Genomic DNA, 23409 nt, shown 5'->3' with positions numbered 1-23409 from the left:
TCCACCTCCCTCCCAGTAGCATCTGATGTGCCTGCTCTCCTGCCCCAGCAATGCCTGGTCAATGCAATGCCTACACCCCCTCCCCACTGCACCACCTGGTCTGCCTGCACCCCTTTCTCCCCTCCCCCCTCTGCACCACCTGGTCTGCAGACTGACCCTGGGACGGTGCCAATATGGTTGAGGGTGGGAACTGCTGCTCACCACCCGTGAGCCCCCTGCTCAGTGCTGCTCCTTCCGCTCTGCACCATACCCCTCTCCCACTGGGTGAACAGCTTGTTTGCTCTATATGGCTCCGGCCCTTTCGCCCCCAATGTGCACCTCCCTCATGGCAGCAGTCCCTGCCCACACTGAGTTTGCCATCAGCCCAGGCACCTCAGCTGGGCAGGTCCCTGGTTGGCAGGGACCACTGTGACTCTAGCAGGGCTTCGTGCATAGCCCCAGGCAGAGGCTCCCCTAGCCTGTCACTGCTGACTTTGGGGAGCTGGGGGTTGTGCCAGGGTGGGTGCAGGGCTGTAGCCACACACCTGCCAGGGATGCTCAGAGAGGGTCTGGGTTCCATGGAAAGATGGCCCATCTCCCGTAATTAGACAATGCCAGTGTTACTGGGGGGCAGGCCCAGGGGACCCTGGAGTGAGCCACTGCTGCCACCCCACCCTTGTGGCTCTGCCTCAGGAGCTACTTGGTTTCTCCTGGGCCCCTTCGCACCCAGCACGCTGGCTCCTGGGCGGGGGTTGCTCAGTCCAGCCTTCAGGGCCGAAGGAGCAGGGAAGGTTGGGCCCGGCTCGCTGCTGGCCTGCATGTGTGCCCACCCTGTGTCCCTTCACATGGAAGAGAGCCTCAGGGACCACCTGACAGGCGAGCGCTGCCCCTGCTGGGGTGTGTGTGCGGGGGGGCAAGGCCCACTTGGCTTGGCCTGGTGCCCAGTGTGAAGGCCAGAGTTGCCAACCCTCCAGGGTTGCCCAGGAGTCTCCCGGAATCTGCATTGATCTCCTGGTTACTATTGAAAGCAATCCAGGGGATTTTCATAGGATATTTTAAGAAAATGACATTACATCATGGGGGGAAAAAAAAATCTGGAATAGCTTCAGTCAGAGTTGGCAACCCTACTGAAGGCTCCTCCTGAGGTGGCCCCAGAAGCAGCTCTTGCAGCCCCTGCTCTGCCTCCTCTCTGGCTGCAGCTTTTTCGGCTGTTGGTGCAGCAGGGATGTTTTTTTTCCTGGCATGGAGGCGCTGGGCATATTCTGGGCAGCCCCAGCAGTACCACGCTACTCCCCAATGTGGGGCTTGGCCCCATCCCCTCCTCCTGCCTGGAAGGAGGCCAGGACCAATTGAAAGCAGGGACCAACCTTGAGCTGGGCATTGAGCCTTTGGGGTCAGGACCCTTCCCCTGCACTCTCCCGTATATGCAGTCAAACCAGAGCACAGCTGGGCTAGGTCCTCCAGCATGGCCCAGGGTGCAGTTCTACTGCACTGGCTTCTCCAGCCATGGGCACTGACCTGCGTGGGGAGAATGGGGCAGTGCCCCAGAGCTGGGTCCTCCCAGAACCAGCCTTGGCCAGATGGCAAAAATGAGAGAGAGTGGCACCAACTTGGCTTCCTAGGATTTTTCAGGGCATCTGCCAGGCCCTTTGGCTCCATCTGCACTACGCACCTTCCCTTTGGCCAGGAGGAAGCTGCAAGGTCTGTGCTCTCCCCACCTAGGCCATGGCTTTACCAAAGCCATTGCCAGAGGGGCTGGCCCTGGGAGTGAGGGGCACGGGGGGAAGAAGTGCCTCCTTCAGGCTGGCCAAAGTACCAGCCGTCCTTGGGGCTACTGAATGGGCAGCTAAATCCCCTCCTGCTGGCAAGCCCAGGGGCCCCTACAGCTTTCAGCACACAGGCTGTCTCAGGCATGGCGCTCTGCTGCCAGCTCCCAGGAATACAGCCCCTGCAGGCCTGGCCTTATGACTGCCATAGCCAGGGCCCCCTCCCTGTAGGTTGGTACAGGGCCCTCACACTATATTTGGACCCTGTAGGCATACAGGGGAGGGCCCCAGCCCGCACTGAAGGGCGGCTAGATGAGGGACATACTGGGGCATGTCTGGGGTCACCATGGAGGGTTGTCTTTAGCCCTAGGTAAAGCTAGCCCAGCCCCCAGTGTGCAAGACTCCATGGTGTTAGGGTGTTTGTCACTGGCAGTCAACATGCATCTCTCCCACCTGGCTCTAAGGCAGGGGTGGGCAAACTTTTTGGCCCAAAGGCCACATTGGGGGTGCAAAACTGTATGGAGGGGCGGGTAGGGAAGGCTGTGCCTCCCCCCTGCCCCCATCCAACCCCTCCCACTTTCCACCCTGACTGTCTGCCTCAGAACCCCTTACCATCCAACCCCCCCTGCTCCTTGTCCCCTGACTGCCCCCTCCCGGGACCCCCACCCTCTATCCGCCACCCCCTGCTCCCTGATTGCCCCAACCCCTATCTACACCCCTGCCCCCAGACAGGCCCCCCAGGATTCCCACACTTAACCAACCCCTCTGCTCCCCGTCCCTTGACTGCCCCCCCGAACTTCCACCCCATCCAACTGCTCCCTGTCCCCTGACTGCCCCTTATTCACCCCCTGGCCCCAGCCTCCTTACCACACTACTCAGAGCAGCCGTGTCGCTCGAGGGAGGGGGACTGGGAGACGGGATCCTCCCCCCACACACTGACAGCAGCGGGAAGCAGAGCAGCTCGGCCCCAGCCCGTTTCACTCCGCCAGCTCCCAGCTGTGGCGCTCCACTTCCCGCCGCCGGTGAGAGCGTGGGGTGGTCCTTTCCCCAACCGGCGCGACATGGCTGGGGCAAGGGAAGCACAGTGGGCTGGGGATGCGTTGCTCTGCTTCCTGCCACTGCTGGTGAGTACAGGGTCGCTGGGGGAAGAGATGGAATAGGGGTGGGCTGGGGGCAGAGCAGGGGGGAAGGGTAAAATGCAGGGCGGAGGGAGTTGTCCAGGGCCCCAAACACCCCTAGGGACAGCCCTCCCCCTTGCAGTGGGCGCAGCCTATGGGGGGCGGCCAAGGGATAGGGCTTGTCGCCGGGGTTGGTGCGTATGCAGCATGCAGCTGCCTAGGGCACCATGAAATTTGGGGCAATGTGGTGCCCCAAATTTCATGGTGCCCTACACAGCTGCGTATGCCTAAAGACAGCCCTGTTTAAGTGGTTCCAAGTAATAACTGACAGAACAACATAAGTTACCAAGCAAAATAAAACAAAACATGCAAATCTAAGCCTAATACAGTAAGAAACTGGTTACAGATGAAATCTTACCCTCAGAGGTGTTCCAATAAGCTTCTTTCACAGACTGATGCATCCGACGAAGTGAGCTGTAGCTCACGAAAGCTTATGCTCTAATAAATTTGTTAGTCTCTAAGGTGCCACAAGTCCTCCTTTTCTTTTTGCGAATACAGACTAACACGGCTGCTACTCTGAAACCTTTCACAGACTGGACTCCTTCCTAGTCTGGGTCCAGCAATCACTTCCTTCCCCCCCATAGTTATTGTCCTGTGTTCCAGTTTCTTTCAGGCATCTCTTTGGGGTGGAGAAGCCATCTCTTGAGCCAGCTGAAGACAAAATGGAGGGGTTTCCAAGGCCTTTTATATTCTGTCTCTTGTGGCCAGAAACCCCTTTGTTCTTCTGTGCAAAGTCAAAGTAACAAGATGGAGTTTGTAGCCACCTGGCAAGTCACCTGATTCAGCTTTTTGCAGGCTGATGCCATTGTTTACATGTTAGTTTGAACATTCCCAGGAAAGCTCAGATGCGGATTGGCGTTTTCCAAAGTCCATTGTCAGTTAAGTGTTTCTTGATTTGGCACTTACTGAGAATAGTCCTTTCTCAAGAAGCTGACCAAATGCTTCACTGAGGCTAGTTAGAATCAAACACATTGAGATACAAGTACATAGCCAATATTCATAACTTCAAATACAGAAATGATACACACATACAGGCAGCATAATCATAACCAGCAAACTACAACCTTTCCATAAAAAGAAAAGGAGTACTTGTGGCACCTTAGAGACTAACAAATTTATTTGAGCATAAGCTTTCGGGAGCATCCGATGAAGTGAGCTGTAGCTCATGAAAGCTTATGCTCAAATAGATTTGTTAGTCTCTAAGGTGCCACAAGTCCTCCTTTTTTTTTTTGTGAATACAGACTGTTCTGGGCCAAGGTGCTCGAAGCACCACAGGCCTGGCAGGAGTACTCTGAGAAAAATGAGGCTTACACACAGCTGTGAGTTACTGGCTTTATTGAAGGTTAGTGACCCGCCTGCAACAGGGACTCCAAGCGTTGCAGTCACGAAGGCGGGGAACCCAGCACACTGGAGCTTTGCGTGGGACAGAGTCTGACGGAGGGGCAGACAGTCAGCCTTAATAAGCACTACACAAAAACAGCTCATGAATATAGAATTAGGTACTTCTCAAAGGGGGGCTTTCCGCTACCTGGCGAAGGGCCATGCAAAGCAGCTGTGTCCTTCAAGAACTATCTCTATCCCACAATAAGGAAGCAGCTATCTATGTCCCACAGTAACCTCTCGGCTCGAGAAAGCGGAAGTTCCCTGGCTAGGCCATAACAAAGTCTTCCGCAGTCCCTTACAGACTAACACGGTTGCTACTCTGAAACCTTTCCATAGACACCCCATTTGACCTCCTCTGTATAAGACCAGGTGCAACCATAGGACTCTGGTTGCAATAACGATCTAAACGGTCACAGTTCATGTCAGTTATGTCACAGGAGGTTCCAAAGAGGATGGAGCTCGGCTGTCCTCAGTGGTGGCAGACGACAGAACAAGGAGAAACGGTCTCACATTGCAGTGGGGAAGTTTACGTTGGATATTAGGAAATACTTTTTCACTAGGAGGGTGGTGAAGCACTGGAATGGGTTACCTAGGGAGATGGTGGATCCTTCCTCTCCTTCCTTAGAGGTTTTTAAGGCCCGGCTTGACAAAGCCCTGGCTGGGATGATTTAGTTGGGCTTGGTCCTGCTTTGAGCAGGGGGTTGGACTAGATGCCTCCTGAGGTCCCTTCCAACCCTGATCTATGAAATGTATTATTTTAATGTGCAACAGTGCGACATGCAGCAAAACTAGAACCTAGAAATAAAAAAGGGGTAGGGGAGCGGGACCTGCCAAGCAGCATCTCACCCCCTCCCCCGACCCTGCAAGGAGCTCAGTGGGCTTCTGCGCACTAACCCCACCAGCAATCTGGGGCCCCAGCCTCCCCCCCCCACCATAGAGTCCGGAGGACCCGAAGCTTGTCAGGCCCCAATGAGCCCATCTCGACGCCTCCTCCAGCTTCTCGCTACCACAGAGCCAGAGCCGTCCCGGGCTCCAACCATAGAGTCCGGAGGACCCGAGGCTAGACCAGCCCCAGCGACCTCGTCTCGCTTCTCGTTACCAAAGAGTCCCGGCGGCCCCGCAGGTAGAGCGGCCATCGGGGGAAGCCGCTCTCCCTGTCTCTACACCCATAGAGTCCGGCGGCGCGGCGGAGCTGGCGTCCTCCCTGCGGGCCATCGCTGGACACCACAGAGACCCGCGGGGCTGCGGCCAACCCCCAGCTCGCGCTCGACGCGGGAACCGCTCCGCTCCTTCCTTCATTAGGGGGACGCGGTGCCGGTGAGGACGAAGGCTAGTGCGCATGCGTGGGGACGCCGGCGCGTGCGTGGTCTTGACTCCTGGCGTCACAGCCAATCACAGGGCGGAGGGGTCCTGCTGGTGATTCCCCCGCCCTGCTGAAAAACGGCACGTGACTGGGCGGTAGCAGGGACGGCCCGAGGCCTGACCCTGGCGGGAAGGGGGGCGGGGTGCCAGGCTCTGACCCCAACCGCGACCCCTGACCCCAGCACCTACCCCGGGGGGGGGGAGGGCAGTGACCCCTGACCCAGCCCCAAACCCTGACCCCCTCCAGGCACCTTCCCCCAGACCTGACCATGACCCTGGCGGAGGCCTCAATCCCCGACCCTCGACCCATGACCCAGACCTGACTAGAGTTGCCGGTTTTGATTGGCTGTATTCCCGGGGAGTTCATCCCATCTCAGAACCTTTAAGGCTCCGTCTTTAATTCCTGGCGACTCCCGGCCCATCCGGGAGGGTTGGCAACTCTGGTCCCGACCCTGGCACTTACCCTGGCCCCCTAACTCTGGCAGGGGGCGTCAATCCCTGACCTGGGCAGAGAGCACTGGGCCCTGACTCGTGGGCTGCAGTGGGGGAGCCAGCCCTAGCCCTATTGCTAGGAGCCCTGAACTGTGTAAGGCACCCCAGAGCCCTCTGGGAAATAGGGTCTCTCAGCTCCTGCCATGCTGACCTTTCCCCCCCATCCCCATTTAGCCATAAAGAAAGTCTCCTGAACTTGTCCATGACTTCGGGGGGGTCACAAACACCAGGCTGGGAGAGTCTGTGTCATCCAGTATTTCCCCATGGCAGATAAGCCTGTACAAGCGATTGGCTCCTGGCACCAGCCAAACATCAGTGTAGGACAACCCCTCCCCCCCTGGCCACATGTTACTGACTTATGCCCAGGGGACCCTATCCCAATGTTTTCCCTTGGGGCACCTCAACCGTAACCCCAAGGAATGGGCCGCATTGAGTGGGCTAGCAAGATAAATGCTGTGCAGTGCTGAGCTCAAGCCCTGCTACCTTGAGCCCCTGCACTTGAGAGCTCTTTGGTGCGTAACCACGGGACTATGAACTCTTCATAACCAGGCCGCTGGGTGAGACTGGTCCCTGCTGGTGTCTGTTCTGGACTCTCCCCAGGAATCGCTCCAGGCTGGGTTCTGAAGGATGGAGTCCCCGGAGGCAGCCCAGGCCCCTGAGGGGAGGAAGAGATTCACCGTGCAGTCACAGGACCCTGAACATACCATGGTAGGAAAGGAGGCAGGGGTGGCTCTTGGAGAGGACCTGATAGGTAGCTGGTTGTGTCCAGGGACGCTGGGATTCACACACACAGCACTGAGTTGGCTCTGCCCCTCCCCAGGAACCTCCAGGCACACCCTGCTTGTCATCAGATGTTCAGTTGTGTGCATGTGTTTTTTTCGCGTGCTGCACTGGCCCTGGCCAAACAGCCCTTACAGCAGGCTCCATTCGAACTGCCCAATGAGACCACAAGACTTGGTTTAGTAGTGAAGGTGCCCGGCCAAGTTTGTTGCCAACAAAGCACGGTGCTAATGCCTTGGCTCAATGGTTACAAGTACACTAACACATGTATGCCTGTGACAATGGACTAGCTCAGTTAGTGGCAGGACTTCCCACTGCCCCCTAGGCCAGATGAAGGGTTAAAGTGAGGTATTCCAACATTTATAAATGAAAACAAACAATCTGGGATAAACAACTTACATATCACCTTAGGGGTTTCATGACATGTTTGTTACCTCCCCTTATACTTTCCTCCTGATGTTTCCGACAAAATATTTCTATTCACCACCTGTCATTGTACTTTTACTTGTGATGTTTCAGACAAAATATCCCTATTTATTACTTTTGTCAAACCATTTTATCAAGTGCTAGGTTGGGGTGTTCTTGTACTGGCCTGCTGGAACATGTTTACATAGCCAGTGTGTTTTAGCAATGCTAGCAATACCGGTGCTGTATTCGTGTGCCGGACACTGACTTGCAGGCAAGCATCTGAGTTTGCAGGACCTGGCTGTTGCTCATAGCATAACTTTTGCTAACTTTGGTTCAGGCTTCAGGCCTTGTACCAGGCTCATGCGTCAGGCTTCCTCTTTCTACTACACTGCTCATTCTGGGGGCCCTAGCACGGAGCTGGCTCAGTGCTTCCCCCAAGAAACATCCTGCTTGCTCAGGGAATCCCTGGCACACTTGGGGTCACTCCAACTCATACCCAGCTCCCCTTGAGACGTCTCTGCCCATGCACAGCTGGCTCTGTCTCCTTCTCACCCAGGGTTTGTTGCTTCCCGCCAGGTGAGACCCATCTTCAAATCTTCTTGCTCTGCAGCAGAGCCCAGGGCCTCTGCCCTGCCTGGGGCCACCTCCTATGCCGAATACGTCGTCACACAGATCTCTGTGCCCTCGGCCTCCATGCCAGTCTCCCCGCCTGCCAGGGTGACAGCTGCATCATCGCGGTCCAGAGCAGGAACTGCCTCAGGAGTGCTCCCTCCAGGCAGTGAGGCCAGCACTGTACCCCCTGCTGCCAGTGGGGACTCGGACCCCAGCCCCATGCTGAAACCGGGGGCCAAGAGCAACTGCATCATCGTCAGCGCTCGCCAGGTGAGAGTGGGTGTGAGGTGGCTGCCTGAGAGGCACTTCTCCTCGCTCTCTTTTGGCATCAGAGGGGGCAGTCTCTCTCTGCAGGAGAGGTCTGTGGAGTGAGGGTCTCTCCAGGCCCTGGCTCTTCTGCTACATGGTTCAGTGCCCCACATCCCCATCGGGAGCTTGACCACTCTGGGTCTCTCTTTGATGCCCCCCATCAAGGGCTTGCCTGCCCTGCCCTATCCTCTCCCGGGTGCCCCTGTCAAGGGTTTGCCCAACCCCACCTCCCCTGGCCTCTCTGCAGCTCCTCCATTGAGGGCTTGCCCATCCTACCTCTTCCCCAACCTAGCCTCTCCCCAGATCTTCTGTCAGGGACTCACCCACCCACTCTCTCCCAGCCGCTCACATTGAGGGCTTGCCCCTGCCCCCCCCCCCATCGGGGGCTCCACAATATCTTAACAGTGTCCCGTCACGGCTGGCACCCATTTCTGATGCTGTGATGACTCCCCCTCTCTTCTCAGCGGGGGAACCCCATCCTGAAATTTGTGCGCAACATTCCCTGGGAGTTTGGCGAGATCATCCCTGACTATGTGCTGGGCCAGAGCACGTGTGCCCTCTTCCTGAGGTTGGTGGGGGAGCCAATGCCGGGGAGAGCTGGGCTTTCTGGGGGTGGAGTTGGGGGTCAGGCCGATGGCTGGGAGAGCTGGTTGGGGGGCAGGCTGATGTCTGGGAAAGCCGGGCTCTGGGTCAGGGGTTGTGGGGAAGGTTGATGGCTGGAAGAGCTGGGCACTTGGGGTGATTGGGTGGGTCAGGATGATGGCTGGGAGAGCTGGGCTCTTGGGGGAGTTCGGGAGCAGGCCGATGGTTGTGAGAGCTGGGGTTGCGGAGCAGGCAAGGAGAGTTGCCAGTGGGGCAGGCGGGATAGGGGTTGCCCATGGCTCCGCTGCTCTCTGCTCCCCTCGCAGCCTGCGGTACCACAACCTGAACCCCAAATACATCCATGAGCGGCTGCAGCTCCTGGGGAAGATGTACGCAGTGCAGGTGCTGCTGGTGCAGGTCGATGTGGTAAGGAGCCCCCGTGCCTCGGTCCCCTCCTAGCCTGAACCAGTCCCTCCCCTGCAACAGTGCCTTGTCCCCCGCCGCTGCAGGGCTGGGGGAGAGGGGCTGGAACCAGCTCCCATCCCCGCAGCCACCTCCCCAGTTTCCCAACCTATTGCACAGTGATCCACCTGCTTCTCCGGCCTCCATGGCCTCACCCAGCCACTCCCATCGTCCCTCCCCAGCTCAATTCCCCCTTCATCCCTCGTCATATACCCCCTGCCTCCCATCTCAGAGGGGAATTGCTTTCCTTTTCTGTAGAAGGACCCACAGCAGTCACTGAAAGAACTGGCCAAGCTGTGCATCCTGGCCGACTGCACCCTCATCCTGGCCTGGAGGTGAGAGCTGTAGGCTGGGCCCATCCCATCGAGGGTGACACCCAGACCCAGGGAGTGGGGAGTCAGAAGCTGGGCCAGGTGGGCTTCATGCCAGCTGGGATGTGCTGGGAGTGCCTTGCCAAGGGGCAAGACGTGTGGGGGAGCTGGAGGCTGGGTCAGGTCAGCCTGGGTGTGTCCTGCCAAGGGGCATGAGACCCAGGCCCCTGCTCCCATCTCTGCTGGAATGAGATGGAGCTGGTGGGTAACCTGGGGATTTGGCTGCCATTGTGACTGGACTCCTGGGTTCCATTCCCAACACTGTTATCGTGGGCAGGTCCCTTCCCCAGGGAGGAGCAGATCAAGCCCAGCTGGCTGGAGGTGGCGAGTCCTCTCGGGGCAGCATGTTTCATTTTTCAAGCGCTGCCCAAAGGCTCCCCATCGTCCTCAGCGTGTGCTTAGGCCTGTGGGCTGAAAGCTCCACTTGACTGCCCCCCGTGGGCCTTGGGGAGCATCCAGGGACCCTGTGAAGCCGATGACAGCAGCGGGACTGGGGCCTAAGCATGGAGTTGAACATTGGCCCTAGCAGCTGCTCAGCCAGCCTGCCAGCTGGGCCCTGCCTGTGCCTGGCTTTGAACACCACTCCCTGCCAGCTGGGGCACCTTCCAGCGGGGCTCAGCATTGTGGCGTTAACCTTTCCTGGTGTGCGCTGTGCCTGTTCCATCCAGTCTCATGAATCCTGAGCTAATTCTTGGGTCTCCGGTTCCCCTCAGCCCCGAAGAAGCTGGTCGCTACCTGGAAACGTACAAAGCCTATGAGCAGAAACCAGCTGACCTGCTCAAGGAGAAGGTGGATCAGGACTTCCTGTCCATAGTAAGGCTACCCCGCTGTGCACTTCCCCGCAGCAGTGCCATGCCAGGGACCTCTGTGCTGAGCTTCCCCACAGCAGTGCCCTGCCAGGGACCCCCATACCATGAGTTTCCCCACAGCAGTCCCATGGCAGCATCCAACCAATGTGGTGAGCTTCCCCACAGCAGTGTCCTCACTAGGTCTCCTGTAGCAGAAGTGTCTCTCAGCAACATGCAGTGGGAAGGGGAGAGGGGAATTAAGTTTATGACTGGTGTGAGTACACTTTCCCCCGGCCAAGGAGGGGCGCTGCCACCTGCACGGTTCGATGTCTAGTTGGCAGCAGGTATCAAGTGGAGTGCTCCAGGGGTCGGTCCTGGGGCTGGTTTTGTTCAACATTTTCATTAATGAGCTGGATGATGGGATTAATTGCACCCTCAGCAAGTTCGCGGGTAACACTAAGCTGGGGGGAGAGGTAGACAGGCTGGAGGGTAGGGATAGGTGACCTAGACAAATTAGAGGATTGGGCCAAAAGAAATCTGATGAGGTTCAACAAGGACAAGTGCAGAGTCCTGCACTTAGGACAGAAGAATCCAAGGCATTGCTACAGGCTGGGAACCAACTGGCTAAACGGCAGCTCTGTAGAAAAGGACCTGGGGATTACAGGGGATGAGAAGCTGGATATGAGTCAGCAGCGTGCCCTTGTTGCCAAGAAGGCGAACAGCATATTGGCCTGCATTAGTAGGAGCATTGCCAGCAGATCGAGGGAAATGATTATTCCCCTCTATTCAGCACTGGTGAGGTGACATCTGGAGTATTGCATCCAGTTTTGGTCCCTGCACTACAGAAATGATGTGGAGAAATTGGAGAGAGTCCAACAGAGGGCAACGAAAATGATTAGGGGGCTGGGACACATGACTTACGAGGAGAGGCTGAGGGAACTGGGCTTATTTAGTCTGCAGAAGAGTGAGGGGGGATTTGATAGCAGCCTTCAACTACCTGAAGGGGGGTTCCAAAGAGGAAGGAGCTCGGCTGTTCTCAGCGGTGGCAGATGACAGAACAAGGAGCAATGGTCTCAAGTTGCAGTGGGGGAGGTCTAGATTGGATATTAGGAAACACTATTTCACTAGGAGGGTGGTGAAGCACTGGACTGGGTTACCTAGGGAGGTGGTGGAATCTCCATCCTTAGAGGTTTTTAAGGCCCAGCTTAGCAAAGCCCTGGCTGGGATGTTTTAGTTGGGGTTGGACTAGATGACCTCCTGAGGTCTCATCCAACCCTAATCTTCTATGATTCTATGCAGCTGCTGTTTCTCTTTCCAGGTGACAGATTGTCTCACCAGCGTGAAGTCAGTTAACAAGACGGACACGCTGAGCCTTCTCTCAACATTTGGGGTGAGCCACCTCCTGCCCATCAGGGTGCAGACTGGGCCTTGCCACTACTAGCTCTGAGCAGGGCAGGCTGCCTTTTGGGACTACTTAGGCCCATTGCTCCCTTTGTATCAGTTCACGCAGGACAGGTCCCCAGCTGGGTCTCTGGGCTTTCCATGCTGTGCATGAGCACTGTCTGTCAGAGCAGGATGCTGCCCCCAGAGAGGCATGTGAGTTGCAGGAAAGAATAGGATGGCAAACCAGCCTGGCCCAAGCTGCTGAACCCCCCACCCCCTATAGCTGCAAGAGCCCCCCTGGGAGGAGATGTGTGACCAGCCCACACACCATATTGCAGTGCAGCGGCAGGACTGGGTCACTACTTCCCAGTGAGCGTGAGGGGCAGAGTGCTGGGGCCGAACAGAAGGACCTGGCAGGGTCACGACTTGCGGCCTAGGCTTTCTGGGGTCACCTCTGACTCTGAACGTTGTTGTTTCAGTCTCTAGCAAACATTGCACAAGCATCCAAGGAGGATCTCTCCCTCTGCCCAGGCATCGGCCCCCAGAAGGTGAGTAGGAGCAGGATGGAGAACTTCTCTCTGATGCACCAGCTGGGTGCTCATCTCCCCCAGTGCCTTACCTGTGCACCAAAGAGGCTGCATGGAACCAGCTGGCTGCATTCCTGGGTGAAAGCCCCAGCAGAGGATGCTGGCCCCAGAGCTCCAGCCTTCACCGGCTCATGGCTTTCCTCTGATTTCCTTACAGGCCAAGAGGCTCTTTGACACCCTCCATGAGCCCTTTCTGAAGATCCCCAAATGCGGAGAGCCACTCCCCCACAGCACTGCCAGCAGCACAGACAAGCAGGAATAAACAACCCCCCTTGCCCAGAAGGCAACGTGTCCCTGCCAGCACGCTGTATGCTGTCTGCCAGGAAGCCAGGGCCTCGGGGGATTCTTAGCAGCACAAGGAACCAAAGCCCAGCTGTTTCTGCGAGTCTGGACTTTGACAATAAAGCCGCAGTTTGGCCTGGCCACCAAACAGCATCTCATGCAGGTTTGGCTTGGCTCATGGAGTCCTCTTACCCATGCTGAGTCTGCCTGCAGGGCGTGGGGGGCTCATCCAACGTCACTGCCAGGGGCCAGATAATGGGTAAAGCAGAAACTTGGACACAGCCCCACCTGGTAGCTGGACAGGAGTTTTTGGCATCTAGGCTCCCCACGTCCTCCGGGGGAGGGGTGCTGGCTGGCTCAGGAATCTCAGCCTGGGGAAGTGTGAGGGAGCGGTTTCAATCCCCTCCACCCACTGCACTGATAGCATGCATTGTAGCCTGCAGCCTCAAGGGCATGCACTGCAGGTGCAGGAATCCATGCCAACCTGGCACTCCCTGCACATATGTGGGGGAGTCCCCTGCTGGGGTTCCTCCCAGCCCCTTCCCTTGCCCCACTGCCACATAGGCAGCGAGCCCCTGGGAGGGAGCAGCCAATAGCTTCTAGTGCAGCCAGGGGAGATGTGCTAGAGCAAGGACTCCAGGTCTCTGGGGTTAGAGCACTGCCTTGATGCCAGGAGCTGGAGTGGGGGAAGGGAAAGCTGCTCACCCTTGTGTGTGCTAGGGCCCCAGCAGGGAGCTGTCAGATCCGTAGGGTAAATGCTAAGGCCTCAGCTTTGAAACACTCTGTGGGAGGAACTCTTATAGGGGTCTGACTCTTCCTCCAGGGCTAGCCCTGTAGCTTCACCATCTCCTTAGACTGGACCTCTGGGCCTTCAGCACCCCTGCTTCACCCTGTGAGCTCCCTTCAGCACGTCCCACTGAGGCAGACCCCTGAAGGAGACTTGTACATTTTCAAAGGATCAATACACCTCTGCAAGCCACTCAAAGCACTTTCAAACCAGGAGGGGTTAGTAGCCATGTGGAACACAGCATAGGAAGTCCTTAGGTTAGCAGAGAGAAGTGTAGGTTAAAGCAGTGGTTTTCGCACTGTGGGACTGGGTTGCAGAATGTAAGGCACCGGGTCATGGTGGCTCTGGTCAGCACCGGCAACGGGACCATTAAAAGTCCCCTCAGTGGTGCTGCCTGGATAAGGCAGACTAGTCCCTGCCTGTTCTGACCCCACACTGCACGCTGGAAGCGACCAGCAGCAGGTCTGGCTTCTAGGCGGGGAGGGCTACAGGGCTCCACACGCTGCCTCCACTCTGAGCACCGGCTCTGCCGATTTCCGGCCAATGGGAGCTGGGGTGGGTGTGCCTGCACAGAGCTGCTTGTGCACCTCCGCCTAGGAGCTAAACCTGCTGCTGGCCACTTCTGGAGCGCAGCGCAGTCCGCAGAGCCAGGACAGGCAGGAAGCCTGCCTTAGCAACCCCGCTGTGCTGCTGACAGGGAGCCGCTCGAGGTAAGCCCGCATCGCAATTCCCTGTCCCAGCCCAGGGTCCCCCCAACCCAGAGCCCCTTCCTGCACCCCAAACTCCTCATCCCTGGCCCCATCCCAGAGCCCTGACCCCCTCCCACACCCCAATCCCCAGCCCTGAGACCCCCCCCAAACCCAGAGCCCCTTTCTGCACCTCAAACCCCTCATCCACAGCCCTACACCACAGCCCTCTGCTCCAGCCCTGAGACCCTCCCACACCCCAAGCCCCTCATTCCCAGCTCTGTTGGGTTATGGACAGCAAACAATTTTCTTCAACTGGGTAGCCAGAAAAAAAGTTTGAAAACCACTGGGTTAAAGCATAGTCCATGGGGGGTAACCAGAGCCCTGCCAAGCTGTAGTGAATCCCCTTGTTCAAGCTCTGTCGTCCTGCATGCCCCATCAGACTCCAGGTGTGCCCCTAAGAGCTTCCCACAGGCTCCACTTAGCCCCCACCTCGCAGAGCTGGGGAGTCTGTTTCTCTCTGGGTCCTTGGTTGTGAGGTGTCAGTGTCCATCTGCCATTGTCTGCTCAGATGCTCCACTAATAGGGTCTATATGGGCCTCAAACACCCTAACAACTGGTTACTAGTCACCCCTGTGACTTACCCTGCCCTGGGAGCAAACAGTCCCTTTCCACTCATGGGGGAAACTGAAGCACAAGCAGGCCTTCTAAAACTATTACAAAAAATCCCCATTTTGTCTCAGGAGTCCCTAACTCCAACCATGGCCACTGCCAGACACCACAGTCCCCCACACACCAGGGAGCTGTTCAAGCTGCCAGAGCTGAGAGAAGGGCAGCAGCTGGGGCAAGTCACAGGCATCATGGGAGCAGCGTAGGGCTTCAGGGACAGCCCCAGAACCAGGGCTGAAACAAGTGAATGGTTGCGGGAGGGGACCTCTCAATTGCAGCACATGGTTCACTATAACAGCACCCCAGGTTTAACTCACGAAGTTACACTGACAGAGCAGTAGGGTTTAAATGAGGCAAGTTAAATAAAATACCTCCTGTGAGCTTGGGAGAGTGGCATCTGGGAGTGCACTGATTCAATGGTGGCTGCAGTTTGGGGGTCCCTGATGTTTGGGGGTGCAGTCATTCAGTGGGGGCAGCATCTCTGAGGCTTGGGGGTGCAATGACTCAGTGGAGCTTGGGGGTCTCTGAGGTTTGGGGTGCAGTGATTTAGCAGGATTCTGTGGGGGCAGAGAGAGTCACTGGGGCTAATGCCAGGGGTGCTGCCCTTGCCCTGCCCATCCCACTCTTTCCCTGCCAACTGTCTCTGAGCCTGCCACTAAAGGTGTCTGTGCCCCGACAGCCCCTCTCCAGTACTGGGGCCCCACCAGGGCACCCACAAAAATGGCTGCATCTGCCACTCCCATGGCTTTGCTTGGCTCCTCTCCCCCAGGGACACAGGCCCTGCCCGCTCCCCTGCATGCACACAGACACGGAGCCAGGTCAATGAGGTGATGGCTGTGTCCACATGGGAGTGCACAGAGCTTGGGAAGCTGCTGGAGGCAGCAGCCCTGCACCCCACACCTCCAGCTTCTGCAGAGTCTGTTCCCAACTCCCCTATCCTCCCCCCGCAAGTACTGCCCAGAACCCACCCTGCCGTCTGGCCCGACACTCCACCCACAACTGGGGTGACTGGCCTGGTCACACTCACCCCCAGCACCCTGGCCCAGCTTCCCAGCAGGCACTTGCCTCTCCCCCCCCGGGAGCCACACCAGGGCAGGACCTACAAGGTAGAGCCCCACTGGCACCCAGCTCCCCTGCTAACACCCTTCTCCCTGTGGCCAGGACACTAAGTGAGAGGCCTAGCAGGGAATGGTGAAGCTCCTCAGCACTCAGGGCATTGATGCTCACCCTGGGGGGGAGAGGGGGCTCACTGAGCCAGGCCCCAGCCCCCCAGCAGCAGAAAGGAATGCACCAAGCACTGCTGCCCAATCCCTGGCTCTGGCGCACCGCAGAACTCCCCTCTCCTAGCAAACATGCTTCAGCTTCAGCCAGCCTCCAACCTCCCATCCGGTCCCCTACACCTTCCCTGACACGCAGGCAGGAGGCACTGAGGGAGGCCCCTGCCCAACTGTGCCATGTTGCCTGGGAGCACAGTAAAGCACTGCCCCTGGCAGCTGGATAAATAGGGACATGAGCTCGGTGACTCCCCCCCAACCCCCAGCTCTAGCCCCAGGACTGCTGGGAACCTCCGAGCTCCCGCAGGAGAAACCCTGGGGAAAGCCAGTACAAGGCACCAGACTCAACCCTACTTCCAGTGTGGTGGTGGTGGTGGTGCAGCACAAGAACCGGAATGGTTGGGGAGGTGAGGGTGCCTTGCCTCATGGGGAGATAGCTGCCCTCTCCCCTCCCCGCCAGGGAACAGTCACTGGTGGTGAGGGGCACCCTACAGCCACGGCGCTGAAACAAGACAGAACAAGTCCCCGTGCATATTTGCATTTATAACTGAAGGCAGAGACACAACACAACTCCCTGTGGCCCCTCCCAGCCTCAGACAGGATCCTGCAGCCACCCAGGTGGCAGCCAGCAGGGTTCAGCCAGTACCCGCCACAAACACCAGGCGCACCCAGAGTAGCCTAGCCACAGTCGCCAGCTGGGGCCCAGAACATGTCCTGCTCTGCCTGGAGCCACCAAGGCCTCCCCTTCATTCCTGTGGCAGCAGGCACTGCAGGGTGGCCCTGGAGGAGCAGGGGGCCTGATGCACCCAATGCCTATGGAGGGATGCTGGCACTTTAGAGGGTAGTCTGGGGCACCCCCTATGAAGCTGGTATTCCCATCTCTGGAGCAGGTCAGAGCAGTGATGGGCCGTCCCCACCCCACATGTCTTGAGCCAAACCCCCTGCCCCCAGGCTTCAGCCACATTCACTCCTGGGAGCACGCAGGCTCCTGCTTTATGAAGCTGGGGTCCAGCAGCTTGGTCTTGCCTGGCCAGACTGCCCCCTCCAAAGCCTCGTATTTGTGCTTCTTTTTCTTCTTCTTGTGCTTGGGGCTCAGATGCTCCAGAGTGGTCCCCTCTGCCCCCCTCAAGCCATCATCCTCCCCTCCAGGGGGTTCAGGGCCAAGATGACCGCTCCCCCAGCCCCAGGGCTCCTCGGGAGGCTCCTGCTTTATCGACACCAGCAGCTCCACAGGCTCCTCTTTCACTCTCTTCTTCTTCTTCTTCTTCTTCTTCCTGGCAGACCCCAGCACATCTGTCGCTGGCGTGGATGTGGCTGCCTCTGGGCATCGTTGCTTTGGGCTGCCCCCAAAGGGCAGGAAACGCTGCCGGAGGCCTTCTGGGACCTGGAGGGGAGGCCTGGCTGCGACAGCCTGGCCAGGGCTCCTGCTGCTGGGATCCCCAAATCTCTCGCAGATGCGCATGCAGCCGCAGAAGGAGGCTGCGCAGGAGAGCTGGCCAGAATGGGTGGAGGACACTAGCAGGGAGGGACTGCCCAGCTCCCCCAAGGTACTGTGGATGTCAAAGACCCGCTGCGTCCCATCAAAATTTGTCTTCAGCGTCTGGAACCCAACCAGGGGCACAGCGCAGCCATCCAGGCTGAGGGGGGAAGCAGGAGAACCTCAGGTGAGCCTTGGGCTGGAACAGCACAGTAACCCGGGGACATGAGCTTCGCGGCAGCCTCACCCACAGGCCAGGCCCCTGGCTCCGTGCCCCCACAGCAGACCAGGGCTCAGAACTGGCTGCTCTGCGAGTCCCAGGCTTTGCACAAGCCTCTGAAGGACCAAAGCCAGTACAGAGCTTGGGGGGGAGAGCAGCGATCTCCCCACCTCACCTCGCCGCAGTCCTGCGGGCCCTTCTAGGCTTCGCTCCCTACCCAAGGGAGAAAGCACTGGACAGGAAGGTAACAGGCCCCCACAAGGGGCTTGGCATGCTGGATAGATTACAAGGAAAGCCACAGCACCCCACCCAGCCCCGCACAGGGGGGCAGGAACATCATCCTCACCATACAGAGGGGAAGAATCTCGCCCAAGTTCACCCAGTGAATGACCACTAGACCCCACTTCCCTCCCACAGCTAGGGACCCCACTTCCCTCCCACAGCTAGGGTTGCCAACCCTCCAGGATTCGCCAGGAATTAAAGAGGAATACATCCAAGCAACACTGGCAAGCCTAGAGAGAACCCAGGCGTCCCGGCTCCCAGCCCCCTCCGGCAGGGCCGGCCTGCCCCTCACCTCTCCGGGCTGAAATCAGCCGGCGCTCGGATCAGCCACAGCTCCTTGGAGGGGCCCCGCAGCTCCGCGGGGGCGAAGGGGCTCGGGGAGAAATCCGGGGGGCACTGGAAACGCGGCAGCTCTGCCAGGAGGACACGGTAAAGGGCGGGTTAGAGGGGCCCCGGGGAGGGGGGGCTGCACAGAGAGGGAGCCCGGGACGACACCCCCCCCCCGGCCCGGCCCGGCCCGGCCCGGCCCCACTCACCCCCCAGCGCCAACCGCTCCATGCTGCAGGCGCTGAGCCGGCGGAAGAAACCACGTGGGGCCACCGCTCCTTGGCCCCGCCCCGGCCCGGCCGGGCCGACTCACTGGCCTGGCAGGGGGAGCGCTATCTCCGGCTCTGCGCCTGCTGCGGCTTGGTACGGTCCCGGCCTGGACCATCCTGCCGGGCGGGGTGTCGGTCCGACCCCTGCCGCGTCCTCCACAAAGCCGCCGGCCTCCCCCGCGGCGCGCGCAGAGGGGACAGCGCCGCCCTTGCCCCTAGCGGCAGGCCGCTGTGTGTGCAGCCCGGCAGTTCGCCCTGGCCCCTGTGGCCCCAGCCTGGTGCTGGGAGCTGATTAGCCACATCCCTCCCCGCATCCTTTTCTTCCAGGCTGGACCGAGTTCCTCCCTGAGCATGGCCTGCAGGCTTGCTTCCTGGGCTATGAAAACTCACCTTGCTTGTGCCCAGCGAGCAATGCAGCTGGCTCTGGGGCAGAGCCCTGGCCTCTTCCTCATTCCCCACCTCTTACCTCCGCAGTGAACGTTTTGTGTTGGCTTCCAGGGCACTGATACAAATGTTTCAATAGCCAACTGAGCAGGACCCCAGTAGAGACACAACTGCTCAGGGACGATGCCTTGTTTACAGTTAGGTAATGAGACCTATCCATCAGCCAGCTTTTAATCTATTTAATGTGGGCCATGTTCATGGTTTATCATTCTAGTTTTTTAGTCTAAATGTTGTGGGGCACCAGGTCAAACACCTTACAGATATTATGTCAACACTCTTACCTTTATCAACCAAACTTGTAGTCTCATCAAAAAAGATATCAGGTTAGTCTGACAGGATCTGTTTTCCATAAACTGTTGATTGGCATTAATTACAACATTTTTCTTCAGTTCTTCATTAATCGAGTCCCATATCAGCCACTCCATTATGTTGCCTGGGATCGATGTCAGACTGGCAGTCCTAGAATTAACCAGGTCATCCCTGTGACGAGATCCTCGGAGTGCAGTCTGGGACTGTGGGACAACTGTGCCCCCTTATCTCTCCAGCCGGGACTGTCTCTCACAACGCTTTGCGAGGGACAAGCAGCAAACCCCTCCAGGCGCTGTGATCACTCAGCACAACCGCATGTGGAACCCCACACCCAGCTCGATTGCATGAATGCTCCCAGAGCCACTCATGAATCACACAGAGAAAGGCACCAGCCAAAATCCCCCCAGCTCCCAGCCTTGTACCTCAGGAATATGCTGTCTTGCACTGCTCAAGATGAGCAGTGCAAATTTATTAATTGGTTCACTACTTCAACAATGGAAAGTGGATGTACACCAGCTTTTGTAAATCTGAGCAGATTTACCAAACACTTCAGGCAAACTCACTTGTAAAGATAAACAGTAAAACAAGTTTAATGACTACAAAAGATAGATTTTAAGTGATTATAAGTGATAGGCAAAAAGTCAGAGGTAGTTACTGAAATAAAATAAAATAAAATAAAATAAAATGTAAGAATGCAGTTTAAACTCTCAACCCTATTAGCCTGGGCAACATCTAGATTAAGCAGTTTTTCTCACTCCACTGGATATTGCAGTTCATAGTCCACAGGTTTCACCCTTGAAATCTGGGCCAGTCTCCTCTGTTGGAGTCTTCAGTCTTCTGAGTGTCCTTGTTGCAGTGTAGGTGTGGGAGAAGGAGAAAGGCAAAGCATGGGGCCCCTGTGTTCTGTTTTATACCCTCAGTCCCGTGTGTTTGGAGAACACAAGTCCAGGCATGTCTCATGGGCATTGCTGAGTCCCCAGGCAAGGTTGAGCAATTATCCTAGGGTGGGCTTGTGCAAGTAAGGCTACATCTACACTACAGCCAGGATCAATGCTCTGAGATCGATCTACTGGCGGTCGATTTAGCGCAGAGGTGGGCAAACTTTTTGGCCCGAGTGCCACATTTGTGCGAGGAAATTGTATGCAGGGCAATGAATGTAGGGCTGGGGCAAGGGGGTGGGGGTGAGGGTGGGAGTATGGGAGAGGGGGTGGAGTGCGGGAGAGGGGGTGGAGTGCAGGAGGGGGCTCAGAGCAGGGGGTTGGGATGCAGGAGGGATTTGGGGTGTGGGCTCTGGCCTGGTGCCACTTACCTCAAGTGGCTCTGGGGTGGCAGTGGCACGCAGCAGAGCTAAGGCAGGCTCCCTGCCTGTCTTGGCCCCGCGCCACTCCCGGAAGTGGCCAGCATGTCCGGCAGTGGCTCCTATGGGTGGGGTGGGGCAGGTGGCTCCACCACATGCAACCCTCTCCTGTGGATACCACCCCCAAAGCTCCCATTGGCCACGGTTCCCTGTTCATGGCCAATGGTAGCTGCAGGGGGAGGTGCCTGCCAGTGAGGGCAGTGCACGGAGCCCTCTGTCCCCACCCCGAGGGGCTTCCGGGAGTGGTGTGGGCCCAGGGCAGGCAGGGAGCCTGCCTTAGCCCCACTGTGCCACGGGCAAGGCGAGCAATCCCACGGGCTGGATTGAAAGCCTGATGGGCCGAATCTGGCCTGTGGGCCATAGTTTGCCCTCCCCTGATTTAGCGGGTCTAGTAAGGACCCGCCAAATCAACAGCAGATCGCTCTCCAGTTGATCCCTGTACTCTATCCCAACAAGAAGAGTAAGGTAAGTCGATGGGAGAGTTTCTCCCATCAACACCCAGCAATGTAAACTCTGCAATAACTCAACCTAAGGTACGTTGACTCCAGCTATGTTATTCATGTAGCTGGAGTTACGTAGCATAGGTCAACTTATGGGGTAGTGTAGACATAGCCTTAGTCATTGCATTGTAGCTCCCTTGCGGGACAATGGCTGTTGATGGTTGTTTGACACCTGCCCAGGCGTTGGCTACTTTCCTTGCTGTTGTCTCTGGAGAGCTAATATACAGCCAATTCCCCAATTTACAGCACGTTTTACGGACAACCATACAACACAATTTCATAACTTCATATGCATTAATGCTATACATGAACAGAACAGTGACTTTCACCAGATCATGACCTTTCTCCTGAGACCTCACATGGCCTGCTTTATATGCAAAATCACAATTATATATAAACGAGGAATATGGGGGTTACAGGGTCCTCCCTCAAGGCACAGAATGTCACAATACCATTTACCCTTTGGCACAGCATAGCTTTCTTCCAGTCTTTTGGAACTGCCCCAGGGCTCCAAAATTGCCTCAGCCCATGCTTTTAGGAATCTTGCATGCAAATTACCCAGACTTACTTGTTAGAAGAAGGAGCAGGTTGATCCAGAGGCGGATAGGAGTACAGGCTTTTTTATTGCAATATTTGTTCCCTTCGACCCAATTGTTTAGTAAGCACTGGATTAGTTACAGCACATTTTATGCATTTGAGTTAGTATGTAAATGCCTACGTTTGCTACAACATTTAAAAAGCCTTTATTAAGTAATAGAAACTTTTATATTATGATTATATTTACCCCTTTTGATTGATTACACCATTATGCATATTATATACAATTTTTATTTTGAAAATATATTTTTTGCAGTAATTTGTTGCTACAAGTTTTTTTAAGTTGCAGTTTTTAGGGGAGGGAGGAAGGGGCCATGACCCAGGGCTCGCTTATGTAGCTGGGAAAGGAAGGGAGGAGGAAAGAACACTTTTTTACCCAAAATGTATTTTTTAAGATTTTTACATTTTTTTAATGCAGCTGCAACACTTCTTAACTTTTAACAAGAAGAAGGGAAGGGAAAGGGATAACATTATGTTTATTAAGCAAAGAAATACTGCGTTCCTGTGCCTACTTCCTGATACTGTGCCAGAACACTGGTGGTTTTCCATGTCTTTACTTAACCCTTACATATTTTAACACTCCCCCACTCTTTTTAAAGAAGGGCCCAGGCGCCTTCCTTTTAGCACACTGGATGGCAGGGCATTCCGGCTGGAGGCCCTGGCTCGAGTTAGCCGGATACCTTGATCCACTGGTTATGAAATGAGGAGAGAGAGAAGGCAGGTCATAAAAGGGGTAACCACTGAATTTACAAATACAGCTTTCGGGGAGAGGCTAAGGCAGTACATAATTTTAAACACCCCATAAATATAATTAACATTTTTACAACAGGAGTAATATCACCAAGAAAATGAATGAGTGTCCATTATGGCCTGTCCGAAGGGCACCAGCTACATTAGTCCAAGTACAATCAGCAGGCAGTTTAGTAGCCAGTTGGAAGGCATTCCAAGATTTGTAAGACTTGAGTCCAATATTTGGGCCACCCCCCAGAAACCCTGCTGCTTCTTCTTTGACAGGGTTAAAATTCTGTAACACCATTTTGGAATGTATATTTTAAATGCGTCCAGTTGTTGGCAGTTGCAGCAAGCTGCCCCTACAGTGTTCATGTGCTCTTGTTCATATCATGAGTATATTGAATATTTACAGAGAAATGACATATTATCCAAACCAGCTTGACCACTTGGTATGGAACTGGGTAATGCACTGGTTCAATTGACCACAGCAATGAGTGCCACAGATTAATTTATGCACTAAAGTTTCAGTGGGAGCATGTAGACATGTGTAATTATGCCCAGATGCTGGTGCACTTGTACTTTTAAGTGTTATATTACAGAATTGTGCAGATTTTTATCAGAACACTTTGTACCCCTTATACATTATACCTAATTGTTCATCCCTGGCACAGGTTACTGGGTTTGCTCCTTTATGGCCATTGGGGAGGGGCACATTTAAATATTTTTTTGGACAAACAATTACTTAATTGAATTAT

At 56.2% G+C, this 23409-nt stretch overlaps 2 protein-coding genes across 5 annotated transcripts; one reads left to right on the top strand and one right to left on the bottom strand.

Annotated features, from left to right (window-relative positions):
- Positions 1-5218: 5218 nt before the first annotated feature.
- Positions 5219-12877, top strand: ERCC1 (ERCC excision repair 1, endonuclease non-catalytic subunit). Of its 4 annotated transcripts, none has more exons than XM_038381581.2 (10): positions 5219-5623; positions 6710-6868; positions 7925-8230; positions 8734-8837; positions 9178-9277; positions 9572-9648; positions 10398-10497; positions 11791-11862; positions 12335-12403; positions 12600-12877. In XM_038381581.2, the coding sequence occupies exons 2-10, from the start codon at positions 6788-6790 to the stop codon at positions 12702-12704; spliced, it is 1014 nt and encodes a 337-aa protein (XP_038237509.1). In that variant the 5' UTR covers positions 5219-5623; positions 6710-6787; the 3' UTR covers positions 12705-12877. The 4 variants fall into 4 exon arrangements, with proteins under 4 accessions (XP_038237509.1, XP_038237510.1, XP_038237508.1 ...); XM_038381582.2 differs by having other exon boundaries at positions 5419-5623; positions 6761-6868; XM_038381580.2 differs by lacking the exon at positions 5219-5623 and having other exon boundaries at positions 5759-6868.
- A 3785-nt stretch (positions 12878-16662) lies between these two features.
- On the bottom strand, positions 16663-19050 carry POLR1G (RNA polymerase I subunit G). The gene is made up of 3 exons (XM_038381860.2): positions 18656-19050; positions 18412-18532; positions 16663-17777 (listed from the first exon to the last, which is right to left on the bottom strand). Exons 1-3 carry the CDS (start codon positions 18675-18677, stop codon positions 17105-17107), a joined length of 816 nt encoding a protein of 271 aa, XP_038237788.1. The 5' UTR covers positions 18678-19050; the 3' UTR covers positions 16663-17104.
- Positions 19051-23409: the final 4359 nt, after the last annotated feature.

Source organism: Dermochelys coriacea, chromosome 23, assembly GCF_009764565.3.
Source record: "Dermochelys coriacea isolate rDerCor1 chromosome 23, rDerCor1.pri.v4, whole genome shotgun sequence".
Taxonomy (NCBI): Eukaryota; Metazoa; Chordata; order Testudines; family Dermochelyidae; genus Dermochelys; species Dermochelys coriacea.
This window is presented reverse-complemented; position numbering and strand designations above follow the sequence as displayed.

Excerpts from the sequence above, each read along its gene's own strand:
- ERCC1 (XM_038381581.2), top strand. The coding sequence starts at position 6,788 with ATGGAGTCCCCGGAGGCAGCCCAGGCCCCTGAGGGGAGGAAGAGATTC. Across the intron at positions 8,838-9,177 it reads ACGTGTGCCCTCTTCCTGAG|CCTGCGGTACCACAACCTGA; the intron begins GTTGGTGGGGGA and ends CTCCCCTCGCAG. Across the intron at positions 10,498-11,790 it reads ATCAGGACTTCCTGTCCATA|GTGACAGATTGTCTCACCAG; the intron begins GTAAGGCTACCC and ends TTCTCTTTCCAG.
- POLR1G (XM_038381860.2), bottom strand. The coding sequence starts at position 18,677 with ATGGAGCGGTTGGCGCTGGGGG. Across the intron at positions 18,533-18,655 it reads GGAGCGGTTGGCGCTGGGGG|AGCTGCCGCGTTTCCAGTGC; the intron begins GTGAGTGGGGCC and ends TCCTCCTGGCAG. Across the intron at positions 17,778-18,411 it reads GCTGATTTCAGCCCGGAGAG|CCTGGATGGCTGCGCTGTGC; the intron begins GTGAGGGGCAGG and ends TTCCCCCCTCAG.